The sequence below is a fragment of the Sciurus carolinensis genome, chromosome 13, assembly GCF_902686445.1.
Source record: "Sciurus carolinensis chromosome 13, mSciCar1.2, whole genome shotgun sequence".
Lineage (NCBI taxonomy): Eukaryota > Metazoa > Chordata > Mammalia > Rodentia > Sciuridae > Sciurus > Sciurus carolinensis.
Genome location: NC_062225.1, coordinates 68,699,096 through 68,714,127, shown reverse-complemented (window position 1 = coordinate 68,714,127; position 15,032 = coordinate 68,699,096). Strand labels below are relative to the sequence as shown.

The window sequence follows — 15,032 nt, the reverse complement described above, 5'->3', positions numbered from 1 at the left end:
TGCCATTCAAAATATCTATCATTCAACTAAATTATATTAGTTGTCTTGTATAAGAAAGTCTTCTAGTTATTTCCCTTTTCCTAAATGTAAGGAGCTGATGATTTTAATTTTTACTTTTTTTGTGGTACTGAGGATGGAACCCTGAGGTGCTCTACTATAGAGCAAAAACCATTTTTATTTTTTAGTTTGAGACTAAATTGCTGAAGCTAGCCTAAGATTGGCCGTCCTCCTGCTTCCTCCTCCTCCTCAGTAGCTGGGATTATAAGCGTGTACTACCTATTTTCAGCATAACTAATGAGTCCTTAGTGAGAACTCTTGAAATCAGGATTTGGAAATGAATTTTTTTGCGGGGAGGGCTACATAGTAAAATTTTATTACTGCACTCGTTCAAGGAATTACTTATTCCTTTAGTTTGATGTATGAATTCTAAGAAGTACATAAATAATAACTGGCTTGTTTTTAACTTTTTAATTGGCCCATTATAGTTGTACATAATGGTGCAATTTGTTGTTACTTACTAGTACATACACACAATATAACAATATAATTTGCCCAATATCCTTCCCCTAATGTTTTTAAGACTAAGTTGTGTACTTGTATTTTAAAGCAACTTAACCTACTGAAAGCAAAACAGAAAGCTTTGGTGGAACAGATGGAGAAAGAAAAAATACAAAGTAACAAGGGATCATCATATAAACTCCTTGTAGAACAAGCAAAATTAAAGCAGGCTACTTCAAAGGTATGAGCTGTATTTTTTGATTATCTTAGAAAAGCTGCTTTCTTTTTAGCATTTTAAATTATTAACTGTCTTTGGGAGTGATCACAAAATTTAAATATGTCGTTCTGCTTATCAAAAAAATTACCAGGCTACTCAACTTTTTTTTGTAAGGTAGCCTTTAGTCAAGGAAATGTTTTGTAAATATTTCTAGTTATTACTTCATACTGGATTGAAATTTAATAAACTAAAGAAATGAGTGGGATGTATAATTTTGCTCATGTGGCATTGATGTTGTTTTTTCCATACTGTAATACAAAAAATAATGGATGATTGCAAATACCATTTTGTTAACTTTAAAAATATGTAAAGGGAAAATTTTGGCATTTCAGAAAGAGATTTTTGGTTATGTTAATGTAAGATTTTCATTTCAAGGTTTCAAATTGAGATTTCTTTTGGATCCAGTTGTGCATAAGGCTCAAATATAGCCTATATATGTCCTTTTTGTTTTTGTTGTTATTTTGGTGGTGGTAGTGGTAGTGGTGGTGATACTGGGGAATTGAACCCAGGGCTTTGTGCATACGAAGCAAGCACTCCACCAACTGAGCTACAACCCCAGCCCTATATATGTCCTTTCAAAGTGAAAATGAAGTTTCAGTAATTTTTAAATAAATAAAACATACTCACCTGGAAGCATGTATACATGTGTGTGTTTGTGTGTACATAACATGTAGCAGCCACATTCGTAGTTAATAAATATGAGATTATACTTATTCCACTTAGTATTGAAATAACTTGAACCATCTAGCCTGTATATATCACAATTAGGATATTTTAGTGCTATTAATTAAAGATGTTAGGTTTGGCATAATATATTTCTCTGGATTTTCTGTAGAATTTTTTCTGAAAGTCTCTTATATAGAGGTAAGGTATATTGATCAATATTCTTTTGAATAATCTTACTTTTTGAAGCTTATGGTTTATCTAAAATTTTATTTACTGCAAGTTGTGTGGTGAGTAAATATTTTCATAAATGTATACTGAATTTTTTTCATTAAATATTGACTTAAATACTGCAAATTTCTGTATACAGCACTTTAAGGATTTACTTCGTTTGCGTCGGACAGCAGAGTGGTCCCGTTCTAACCTAGACACAGAAGTTACTACAACAAAAGAAAGTCCAGAGATAGAACCACTTCCATTTACTCTTGCCCATGAACGTTGTATCTCAGTAGTCCAAAAACTTGTTTTGTTTCTCCTCTCCATGGACTTTACATGTCATGCAGATCTCTTATTATTTGTCTGTAAGGTAAGTAAACTGTTATGCATAATTTATAAATCTAGACTTCAGAGGGTAAGAAAGAAAACTCAGGCCTGGGAGATAGTTCAGTCGGTAGAGTGCTTGCGTTGCAAGCACAAGTCCCGGGGTTCCATCCCCAGCACTGCAAAAAAAAAACTTCAGAAGTATATAGTGAGTTTGATTAAGAAAAAAAATTTCATCTTTTGGTTTTTAATTTTTGCAGTTATTTAGATTTTTTTAAATTGTGCATTGAAGGATTTAAATTTGTTTTCACGTATTGCTTGAGAAACCTAATATAAGTTTTAATCTATTTAAAAGTCAGATGTTTGAAATATGAGTAATTTCAATAAATCTTAAGTTAAATTAGGAAATATACAAGTAAGTGTCATATGACATTAATGAAAGACTTTCAGTGTCATGATTGTTTTCCTGTAGCATATTCACTGTTTATAGAAGTCATTCTTAACTGTTCCACCATATTTAAAACCAGATTTAATACTGTATTGATGAAATTACATTATGTTAGTTAGGTATTATAGTGCATGCCTGTAATCCCAGCAACTTGGGAGGCTGAGGCAGGAGCCTCAGCAATTTAGAGAGACCCTGTCTCAAAATAAAATAAAAAATGGGACTGAAGATAACTCAGTGGTATAATGCTTGTGTAGCATGTGTTTGGGCCTGGGTTCATTCCCCAGCATTACAAAAAAGATTACATTCTTTTGCATTTCATCTCACGTGATTTCTTAGATACCAAAATCATACTTATTAGTGAAAATTATTAGTGTAGTGCCAAAGTATTGGTAGATTTCTATTATCTTTGAAAAAAGTATAATTGTTATATATGATTTTATAAAATGTATTACAGGTTCTTGCACGCATTGCGAATGCCACAAGACCAACTATTCATTTGTGTGAGATTGTGAATGAACCGCAACTGGAAAGACTACTGTTACTTTTGGTTGGAACTGACTTCAATAGAGGAGATATATCTTGGGGTGGTGCTTGGGCTCAATATTCCTTAACTTGTATGCTACAGGATATTTTAGCAGGTTTGTAAGGATTTACTTTTCCTTGGGTATGTCAAAATTAACTTGTTATTGCTTAACTAATTACTCTTTAAAGGAAACTATAACCTCTTAAAAGCATAAAATTCTCTTCAATGTTACAGTAGTAGCAACCACTTAAAATTACTTTTCTACTTAATTATGTTCACGGTTTTGATAAATATAAGTTTTGGAGATTTCCTAAAGTGCGTGAATATTAAAACTGGTCCGCTTTGTTAGTACCATTGATGTGCTTCTTACTAGTTACTTATGTGACCTTGAAGAAATCACTATCTGAGTTTCTTCATCTGTAAAATAAGGATACTAAAAATACCTTCCTTACAAGCTTGTTTTGATGACTAAGTTAATATATGTTGGTGTTTATAATAACTACTTGTTCATATTGTGTATTGTGCGTTTCCCCCTACTACTTAATTGTTTTAGTCATTTGAAGGTAATGCAGTGAGTTTTGGTATTGTTCATGTAGGTGAGAACTCATTTGCCTTATTTTCTTTTCTAGTTGGTAGACTATGTATGTTTTTCTGTAAACTGGAAGGAAAAAAGTAATGGTTCAATATTTTTTACAAGACTGTGCCTAAGTTATTAAAGTGGTTAGGTTTATCTCCTTAAATGCAGGAGAATTGTTGGCACCAGTTGCTGCAGAAGCCATGGAGGAAGGAGCAGTGGGTGATGATGTAGGTGCAACAGCTGGTGACTCTGATGACTCCCTTCAGCAGTCTTCAGTTCAGTTGTTGGAAACTATAGATGAACCTTTGACACATGATTTAACAGGTACATTTAAAAAAAATTAAATATGCCTTAGTATTTTCTATTGAGAATATGTTTCAAAGTGGAGTGCTATTGAAGCATAAAATGGATTTTTACATTTTCCTCTGAGGTTTTTTTAAAATATATTTTTTTAGATGTAGATGGTCATAATACCTTTATTTTTTAATTTTATGTGGTACTGAGGATCGAACCAGTGCCTCATGCATGCTGCGCAAGCGGTCCACCCCTGAGCCACAATTCCCAGTCCTTCCTCTGATGTTTTGACCTTATGAATATTGTCAGATATTTTTCCAGTAAACATATGTTGCCTTGTTTCTGGGAGTGAGTGCTAATTACAACAAATACTGTCATTTCATAATGTCCCAATTACTTTGATATAGTCTAATTTGTATATGTAGATGTTTATGAATACAATGTGGGGAACATTTAACAATTCTTTTTGCAGGGGATGGTACTAAGGATTGAACCCAGTGATGCTTAACCACTGAGCCACATCCTCAGCCCTTTTCTTTTTTTATTTTGAGACAGGGTCTCTCTAAGTTGCTTAGAACCTCACTAATTTGCTAAGACTGATCTTGTTCTTACAATCCTCCCGCCTCAGCCTCCTGTGTTGCTGGGATTACAGGTGTGCTCCACTACACCTTGATGTGACTATTTTTAATAGCAAAGTTGATGCAGCTAGAACTAATATTGTGGTATTTTCTGTAGGAAATCAAGTACCATAGTATTGGTGTTTTTATTTTGTTCTGTGAAGTAATACCTATGCATACTGATTAATAATTAAGTGTAAAAGTTTAGATTTTTAAACTTTTAAAATCTTTTGGCATGTATATGTGATATGTAAACAAAATAATTTTTTCTGCAAGTGAAAGCAATATGTTTGCTAAATTTCATGTCAATTATTTGAAGGTACACCTCCTCTCTCTTCTTTGGAAAAAGATAAGGAAATTGACCTTGAGTTACTTCAAGATCTAATGGAAGTCGACATTGATCCTCTAGATATTGATTTAGAAAAGGATCCTCTTGCAGCCAAAGTTTTTAAGGTATGCTATGGTAGAATATTCCTTGTAATCAAAATACTTTCATACTTTTATTAGGTTAGAAATTACTTAAAAGAAGAAAATGTACATAATATTACCAAATGAATCCCTTTATTCAGCATGTTCAAAATTCGTTAAATTTCTCCAGTACTATAGGTGTTTTAAAAAAATACCCATGGAATAATATAACCATTTTATTTATATAGCCATTAATAATTATAAATATCACTAATAAGCTTTCAGAAATTTAGTTAAGGATTACCAATCTTTCAGGCAGCCAAGAAACTTATTTAAATTCATCTGTGTTATCTCTACTTTTTCTAAAGAAGATACACCTGTAATCCTTTATAGTAGTACCATTCTTCTGGTGCATTAGATTGTGTTAAGGATTCTAGGTTACTTTCAGTTTCTAAGCAAATGAGGTATTTTTAGATTTTGGCAGAAAATGAAGACGTTATCTTTGAAACATTCTTTCTTTCTTTATTTATTTATTATTTTTTTTGCGGTACTGGGGATCGAACTCAGGGCCTTGTGCTTGCAAGGCAAGCACTCTACCAACTGAGCTATCTCCCCAGCCCCTGAAACATTCTTGAAATCATTAATATTCTAAATGGGCTGTGAAAATTTAAAGGATGTGAAGAATGTTTATTGTGTAGTCCTGTTTGGGTTTAAATAATGTAAATATGTTTCCCACAGTAGAAAAAAATAAACCACAACTTCTTTTTCTTCTTTTAAGCCAATAAGCAGTACATGGTATGATTACTGGGTGCTGATTATTGTACCTACAATTACAATCCTTACATTGGAGGTCTGGGAATTCCTGTAGCAAAGCCACCAGCAAACACAGAAAAGAATGGATCACAAACAGTCAGTGTTTCAGTATCTCAGGGTAAGTGTTTATGTGTGAATATTTCGAGGCATATACTATTTTTAAAGCAAGTACTAAATTTATATATATTTTGTCTCTTGAGAAAGTGAGCCTGAGTGTATGATAGGAAGGTTTAGTATCACAGTTGTGCCATAGAGTATCATTCAGAGCTCCTTTTCTGTCATAAAGTTTAGAGAAGCTTATATTCAGTGATGGTCCATCTGTTTGTTTCTCAAAATAGTACTAAGTAAAGTTATTTGTGGGTTGTATGAGATTGACAGTGATTTTAATTGTGCTTTATTTTGCTTATTATCTTTAGTAATAAACTTTCATGTATTAAAAAAACCACATTGAATACTGCTTTTTCACTTTACTAGTCATGTAGAATGTAAAATTTAAATTTTTCAATAAAATATTTTAAAAAGGGCTGGGGAGATAGCTCAGCTGGTAGAGTGCTTGCCTCTCAAGCACAAGGCCATGAGTTCAATCCCCAGTATTCAAAAAAAAAAGATTTAAATTGAAACAAGCACAAATTTGAAAAAGTTTAAAACAAGTGAAATTCAGAGCATGTTTATTTTCCTGAACCTTTTGTATGCTGCCAGTCCAATTCTTTGTTTTAAAAAGCTAGGCATTCTTTAACATGAGTGCATCAAGAAGCATACTCCATCAGAACCAGGATATTATTATTACTAGTACCTTACACTGAGAGGCCATTCAGATTTTAACAGTTGTCAGAATAATGCCCTTTATGTACAGTGACCCAGTGAAAATCATGCTTTGCATTTTAGTTATCAGAGCTTTTGTGTCTTGTTCAGTCTGCAATGGTTTCTCAGTGTTGACCTTCATGACCTTGACCCTTTTGAAGATTACAGATTAGTTATTTATAGAATACCCTTCAATTTATGCTTGAATGCTATTTCCTCATAATTAGATTGAAGTCATGAGTCTTGGTAGGAATATCACAGCAATAATAGTCAATTTTGTTCTCTGTATCCTAGTATGTTACCCATGATTGTGATTTGTTTTACTTCTGTTGGTGTTACATTTAATCACTTGATTAAGGAGGTGTCCACCAGGCTTCTTCATTATCAAGTTGCATTTTTCCCCTTTGTAAAATGTTAATTTTAGGTGGTTATAATTTCTTATAATAATTTGTTACTTTTTCGCTTTTTTTTGTGGCAAAATGTAAATAACAAAATTTCTCATTTTTATCATTTTAAAAATATATTAGTTTAGGGACTGAGGTTGTGGCTCAGTGGCAGAGCATTTGCCTAGCATGTGTGAGGCACTGCGTTTGATCCTCAGCACCACATAAAAATAAATAAATAAAATATAATACATTAGTTTAAGGTTCATTAAGAATGTTCAGTGTTATCTTTATTTAATTTGATATGTGTTAAAAAAAAAACCACAAGATATGGATGCTAGATGTACTTGTTATTTTTGTTGTCTGTTTCTGTGCTATCTTGGTGGACAGAGCTGAGGAATGTGTGTGTTTCTACACATATGTTTTACGTGTGTATTGAGTGTGGTGAGCTCACATTGGTATATCTGGTTGTAGGGTAGTTCTGTAGGATTCAGTTAAGTGTTCTCCCTTTCCATGTATTTTTAAAAATTTTTTGGTTTTAGTTGTAGATGGACACAGTACCTTTATTTTATTTATTTATGTGACGCTGAAGGTTGAACCCAGGGCCTCATGCACACAAGGCAAGCACTCTTCCACTGAGCTACAGCCCAGCCCTCCCTTTGCATATTTGTGCCTCTTTTTTTTTTTTCCCTGAATGAAAAACCTGACTGTGGTTATCCTTAACATACTTGCTTCTACTATTATTTATTTATTTAATTTGTCTCTTGGGTGTTGTTTTTTGTTTTTGTTTTGTAGTATTTTGCATTGAACTTGAAGTGGTTGGCCACTCATCTCACCTCCATGCCCTTTTTTAAAAATTTCTTTATTTCGAGATAGGATCTTGCTAAGTTGCCAAGTGTGGCCTCAAACTTGAGATCCTCTTTCCTCAGTTTCTTGAGTAGCTGGGATTCAGTCTTGTGCCACTATGCCCAGCACGCTCTCTTCTCTTTAACCACCTTTGTACAGATAGTCTCCCTGCTTTGTTTCTGATACTACATGCCAGGCTGTTCTTGTTTAAGGGTATACACATCCTTTCCTGAGTTGGATTTGGACATTTTATTGCAGGAGGTGGGACATGAATAATAATGGTGATCAATTTTTAATTGTTTTTTGTAGCCCTAGATGCTCGCCTAGAAGTTGGACTTGAACAGCAAGCAGAACTTATGTTGAAAATGATGTCCACTCTGGAAGCAGATTCCATTTTACAAGCATTAACAAATACATCTCCTACATGTAAGTAAAATGACAATTCTTAGACAGTTAAAAGACATGATTTGTCTTGATTATTTTCAGGCTCATTCTGCAAGAACAAATGTTAAAATTCTGTGTCTGTTGTGAATCTGAGAGACCCTGCCCCAAAGTTAAAAAACAAGAATGGATGGGCATGAAGTTCAGTGATAGAACACTTCTGGGTTCAATCCCCAGTCCCACCAAAAAACAAATAAATAAAAAAAGAGTGAAGTTTTAATAAAAACATCTTTATTATCTTCAAAGACTAGGAAGAAATGTATAGATCGCATGACATCCAAATGGGCCTTATTACTGAACTTCATAATTCAGAAGATTTAGTTGTTAATTATTTGCAGAAAGAGAAGGCAAACTTTTTCATAAAGGACCAGTAGTAAATATTTTGGACTTTACTTGCTGTATGTGTGTTAAAACTACTCAACTCTGACGTGGTAGCAGGAAAGTAGCCATAGACAGTGAGCCTGGCTGCATAACAGAAACAGGCAGCCTGCCAGATTTGGCCAATACTGACTTTGATGTACAGTGGTAAGCGTGTGTAGATTTCTTCATGCCTGCAAAGTACAGTTGCAATAGCACCCTGTTTCTGAAAGACAAACGTTGAAGAGCAGTGCTGAGGAGAGGACAGTGGTTTTACTTGTCTTGGCTTCAAAATCATTTCACTTTCTCTGGAACTAGAGATAGTAGGTAGAACACAGGAAAATCAACATCTGCTTCTCCTTTAAAGGAGTTTCCACAATCCATTTCAGTAGAGAACTCCAGATTTAAGTTCTTCCTTACATTAATTTGTATCCTTTCAGTTTGTATTCTCATTTGTTTCTTGCTTTCAGAGGTTCAAAATAAAGGAGAAAGACAAACAGGATGACTTAGCGTCCTACCATCTTCATATTGGTACCCTAATATTGTTGTAATCTTATCTCCTATATAATATGGGAATTCCCTTCATAGGGTTCAGCTTCCGCATGACCAGAGACAACTCAGTATTGTTCCAGACAAACCATTCTTATACATTGCTTGTTTGAAACAACTTACAAGATCTTTTTAAAATTGTTATCTGCTTCTTTTAAAATTGTTTTTGATTATTATCCTTCATACAAGTGTGTATCTTTTTAATATATTAATATTCTAAATATATGAAAAAACTTCTCAGTGTCCCTGTATTTTTCTGATGCCCATGACTATATTGTCAATTTGTTTGACCTGCACATTTGAAATCCCAGCTGCTTGGGAGGCTGAGGTAGGAGGGTCACAAGTTTGAGACCAGCCTGAGCTACTTCACAAAAAGAAAAGGAAGGAAAGGTTATCAGTAATTCATTTGCATGTAGCTTGAGCATCAGAATTTTGAGTGTTGCCCAGGTGATTGTAATAATCTTTTAGTGCCAAGAATCAAGCCCGGCACTGTGGTTCATGTCTATAATTTCATCTTCTGGGGAGCCTGAGGCAGGAGGATTATAAAATTGAGGCCAGCCTGGGTAATTTAGGCTAAATGAATCAAAATTAAAAAGGACAGGGGGTGTAGCTCTATGATAGAGACACCCTAGGTTCAGTTCCTAGTACCACAATGGAAAGTAAAAAACAAAAGAACCCACAGTGAACTGTTACCTAGATTATTTTAGAACTACTTTCTCAATAATCAGTCAAGATTCTTTCTTTTCCTTTCCCCGTTTATTCATTAGCAAAAACTTTTAAAGAATATGTTCTTATCCTTTGTTGCATGAGTCTGTGAATTTGGGAGCTTCTCTTGTTGGTAAATGTCTTTTTTACTTTCAAATGATGTTAAAAAATCAAGTTTTTCAAATACTAAAGTATAACTTCAAACTGTTCTACAGAAGCAATTTAAAAAAAAAAAAAGATTTTACCTATGCATACATCTTAGTAAATCAGTTAATGTGTCTCCTGCAACTTTGTGTATAACATCATACTTCTATTTGATTTTCAGTATCACAGTCCTCCCACTGGAACAGATGATTCTCTTCTAGGGGGTTTACAAGCAGCAAACCAAACCGGCCAGCTTATTATTCAGTTATCATCTGTCCCAATGTTAAATGTTTGTTTCAACAAACTTTTTCCATGCTTCAAGTCCATCATGTTCAGGTATGACTTCAGGAGAAAAAGGTGTTTTGACATGTTATTGGGAGCCTCTGAAATGGTGAGACTAACTAGAAAGTTCATTCACAACCTGATGAATGTTATATCATTATTATACTTAGGAGAAATATTGGAAATACTTTAATTATCACAGGTCCTCAGCAGAGGACCATTTTTAATTTTCATGATTTTAAGCCTTAGTTTCTACCATGTATTGCATAATAACCAGCAATTTAATAACTTGAATCACCTCTTTTAACTTAGGAAAACATTTTTATGATGTAATTTGTAAATTTTAACTAAGTTAAATTTTGTTCAGGAATTTAAAGATATACTTCCTTGTGTAGTGAAGTAACTAGGGGGAAATATTAAATAGAGAAATTTCTTTATTCATGACAGTATTCTAAACAGTAGATTTTTGTTGAAATGTGTACATTTTTTCCCTGTCAATTTGCATTCTTTTTCAGTTGGAGTCACTTCTCCAATTGTGGCTCACATTGAGCCTGAATTCTAGCTCATCTGGAAATAAAGAGAATGGAGCAGACATTTTTTTATATAATGCTAATCGAATACCTATCATTTCATTGAATCAAGGTAAGATTTTTTGGCAGAAAAAGCACTAATAGGTCTAAATAAGCTAAATAGTAATAATTAGGTTAAAATGTACCTAATCTTTATTATTAGTTATAATGTTTCAGTGGTGGGGGGGACTATTTTTAATGCACTGACTTACTCATTAGCAGGAAAGAAAACAAAAATGTCTAACTTGTCTGTTATCTTATACTTGTGTATAAATAAAACATTCTCTTAATCTTTACATTGTATTTCCTTAAGTTTTGTCTTGTTCATAACCTGCTTTGTTTGTTTGTTAAATATGGGTTTGCTTCTGGGGGAATTGAAACTGGAGAAGGATGTCATTGTTCTATAGAAGTTGTGTCAATTTCTTTATTTTTCAAATTCTTGTTTGGGTATGAGCTGAGTGAAATAATACCATTCAACAGGAAAAGAATTAGCATTCAGCTCAGGTCATAGGAATCTACTTTAGTTATATTTTAAGAAAAGTAAAAATAATCATCTATTCCTGGTGCTTTTTCCTAAAGTAGCATATCCTGTATCTTGTTCAGCTGTTACCTTTTCTGTCTTCCAGCCTTAAAAAGTGACAGCCCCACTCATTGGCTTATGGTTCCATTTTTATATGAACCATTCCTGCTTTAATTAATAGCTTTCTATATCTTCCACTGTGTTATTAATAAATATATAAATATTTATATTTTGTAATTTGCTTCCACCTCTTTTGGTCATTATGGAAAATATTAAACATGTGAAAATAGTTATTCATTACTATCATATACCTGGTCAGTGCTGTAATTTACAATTGTTTCAAATGTTGTGAAACCTGTTTATTTGAAATAGAATCCATATAAGATCTACACATTTGAATTGTTTCTTATGTCCCTCTTAGTGTGTATGGGTTATCAATATTTTTTTTTAATCCCCTCTGCAAAGTCCCTGGCAGAGAAGTTTCTTGTTTGTCTTTCAGTGTTCTCAGGATCCAGATTTTATATGTGTGTTTATATTTCCACAGTGTCCTCTGTATTTCCGGTAAATTCATAGCTACACCTAGAGTTTAATCAGATCTGGGTTTTTTGTTTGTTTCTCTCTTTCTCCCCCCGCCCCCCCTCTCTTTTTGGTACAGGGGATTGAACTCAGGTGCACTTAACCACTGAGCCATATCCCCAGCCCTTTTTTGTGTTTTATTTGAGACAGGGTCTCACTGATTACCTAGTGCCTCTCTGAGTTGCTGAGGCTGGCTTTGTACTCAGATCCTCTTGGCTCAGCCTCCCAAGTTTCTGGGATTATAGGCGTGCAGCACTGTGCCTGGTTTCTTTTTTTTTTCTTTTTTTAAAGGCAGCTTCATGGGTTTTCTCTTTTTAATATGCACCAAGGTATACTGCCTAAACCTATGAATTATTAGTTAGAGGTTTCAAATAAAGATAGTCTAATTCTCATTCCTCTTTAATTTATTAACTAAAATACTTCCATAATGAGAAACTTCATTCTGTGTACTGTAGTTACACTGTGGTGTAGATTCTGTGAGAGACATGAAGAATGCTAGAACCTTTCTGTTTTTTAAAATTAGTTTTAAAATTGAGTTAGTTTACCAAAGGCCAAATGCTTTCTCTGATAAATGGATGCTGATACAAAATGGGGGTGGTGAGGTACAGGAAGCATGGAGGAACGTTGGATTGGGCAGAGGGGAGAGAAGCGGGCAGTGGAGTGGGAAAGATAGTAGAATGAGATGGACATCATTACCTTATGTACATGTATGATTGCACAAATGGTGTGACTTTACATGGTGTACAACCAGAGAAATGAAAAGTCGTAGTCCATTTGTGTATAGTGAATTGCAATGCATTCTGCTGTCATGTAGAACTAAATAGAAGAAATTTAAAAATTAAAAAAAAAAGAGAAAGTGAAAAACAAAAAAAGCGAGTTATTTACAAGCATTCTAGAATCATGACCAATTAGTTTCTATAATAAGATTTGTATAAGTTTTTGAATTTGAAAAAGGTTTCCTATGGTTCTGTTGTGATTCTTAAACATGGTACTGAAATCGGACTTAATTACCAACAAGATACTCCTTTTTCTGTAGTTTTTGTTTTTTAAAATGTTGAAATATGTTTGGGGATGATAGTTTCCAGCTGTTGGTCTGGAATCTATCATTTCTAAAGGGTATTTAGCATAATCTGAGTACTGGATACTGTGCATGCTGTGCATTTTGAGTAACTTATTTGGCTTCTCCAGCTGCCAGTTTTTCCTACCTGGACCTTCCAAGTTACCTATTGCTTAAATTTGTGCTTAAATTTGTGCTTTTGTTGTGAAGTCACATTGGTTTTGTTTGTTCTAATCTATCCCAGTTTTTCTTGTATGTCTTACTATTTTCACCTTTTGGGTTTGTAGAATATGAGGAGTGTTAGTGACACACAGATTGTGTTGAGTAGAAATGCCTGTAGTTAAAATGTACAACAAATTTGTAATGAGAACGTCATTTTTAAGGGTTTGGTACTGAGCTTTACCCTTGCCATGAAATGTTATTGATTCTCAAAGTTTTGGTTATATTTAATGGAGAAATGTATTCGTATTTTCTGTGGACAGTAGTTAATAAGCTAATTTAAAAAGTAATCTTATTTGTTAGTTCATTCTTTTGGTTTTTAGTTCTTAGTAAATATTCAGTGTTCTGAGTAAAATTTTTTCTTTTCCTGTTTTATATGTAGCCTCAATAACTAGCTTTCTCACAGTGCTGGCCTGGTATCCCAATACTTTGCTCCGGACATGGTGCCTTGTACTTCATAGCCTAACACTCATGACAAACATGCAACTTAATGGTAAGTTCAAAAACTTATTAACTTAATTTCTGACACACATTTTAATATGCTTATTATCAAATCCTTAACATAACGTTTTTCCAAGAAATGATGTGGTTGTGTAAGTAATTAAAGTCGTTTCAATTATATTGTATTCAATCTGCAGGTTATAATAAGTGAATGGACTTCATCTCTATTTGTGAAAGACTTCATTAACTTGAGAGTTTGTCATATTGATAAAACTGTAATTTAAGTCATTATTTAACATGAAAGTGCTCTTCTGTTTCTTGTTCAGCATATATTAACAAAAATGGGATAAAAATATTACTATCTGATAAACAAAGGTGTTTTATTCTGCTCAAGAGAATCAGTGGATTGCCTGTACATTAGTTAGTTATATATAACATCTTAAGAGGAATAGTTTTTGCCTCAGTGTATCTTAGAAAACTGAGTTAAAATTTATCTGAAAAGTAAATCTCTTTCTCTTTTCTGCTAAGGGGAAGTAGTTCCTAAAAATAAACCCACAAGGTAACATTAAGGCTTTAGTTGTTTGTTTTCCACTTGACTGTATTCACAGTCAGAAGAGATGAGGGAGGAGATGTGATAGATAAAATTTAAAGAATGAAATCCAGGTCTATCCATAGTGTACAGTTAAACTATTTTAATAAACTTATAATTACTAGAAATAAGTAAGTTTTCTTGGAACTAAAAGATGTTGTATATATTGCATCTTGTTGTTTTATAGTCAATTTGATAAGGGCATGTTTATCTACATTTTTTATAGCTGGTTCCAGCAGTGCCATTGGAACTCAGGAGAGTACTGCTCATTTGTTGGTTTCAGATCCAAACCTCATTCATGTATTAGTGAAATTTCTTTCTGGCACCAGTCCACATGGAACAAATCAACACAGTCCACAGGTAATTGATGTGCACAGGCCATTCAATAAACAATATTTCTATAGTAAAACTATAAAGTTTTCATTGTTAAAGCATTATATAATAGCCCTTATATGTCAGTGTAATAAATCATTTTGTATTATTTATAAAGTAGCTATACTGAAACTGAACAATAGGTGGTAGGTTATCAAGAATATTGAATGATTTTATTTTTATGTAGATTATATTTTTGGTGTTGATTTTGTATAATTTAAGTTATGTTCTAATACTTATTGCAAAGTCAGGAAACACTTAAAATTTTTGGAAGGAAAATTTAAGAATTCATTTTTTGTGACTTTTTTTTTTGTTTGTGGTGCTGTGGATCAAACCCAGGTCCTTGTGCTTGCAAGGCAAGCACTCTACCGACTGAGCTATCTACCCAGCCCTTTTGTGACTTTTTAAAAGATTTTTTTTTTTAGTTGTCAATGGACCTTATTTATTTATTTTTTTTATATATAGTACTGAGAATCGAACCCAGTGCCTCACACATGCTAGGCAAGCACTTTACCACCGAGCT

General features: G+C 33.4%; 1 protein-coding gene across 1 annotated transcript in view; it reads left to right on the top strand.

Moving 5' to 3' along the window:
• Birc6 (baculoviral IAP repeat containing 6) overlaps nucleotides 1-15,032 on the top strand; it is a 212,846-nt gene that overhangs the window by 101,612 nt on the left and 96,202 nt on the right. Inside the window, 14 exon segments of the mRNA XM_047521886.1 lie at nucleotides 608-739; nucleotides 1,809-2,024; nucleotides 2,881-3,064; nucleotides 3,695-3,850; nucleotides 4,757-4,890; nucleotides 5,624-5,651; nucleotides 5,654-5,776; nucleotides 7,998-8,114; nucleotides 9,277-9,283; nucleotides 10,074-10,186; nucleotides 10,189-10,220; nucleotides 10,682-10,808; nucleotides 13,490-13,600; nucleotides 14,364-14,497. Coding sequence (XP_047377842.1) covers nucleotides 608-739; nucleotides 1,809-2,024; nucleotides 2,881-3,064; nucleotides 3,695-3,850; nucleotides 4,757-4,890; nucleotides 5,624-5,651; nucleotides 5,654-5,776; nucleotides 7,998-8,114; nucleotides 9,277-9,283; nucleotides 10,074-10,186; nucleotides 10,189-10,220; nucleotides 10,682-10,808; nucleotides 13,490-13,600; nucleotides 14,364-14,497 — 1,614 coding nt within the window.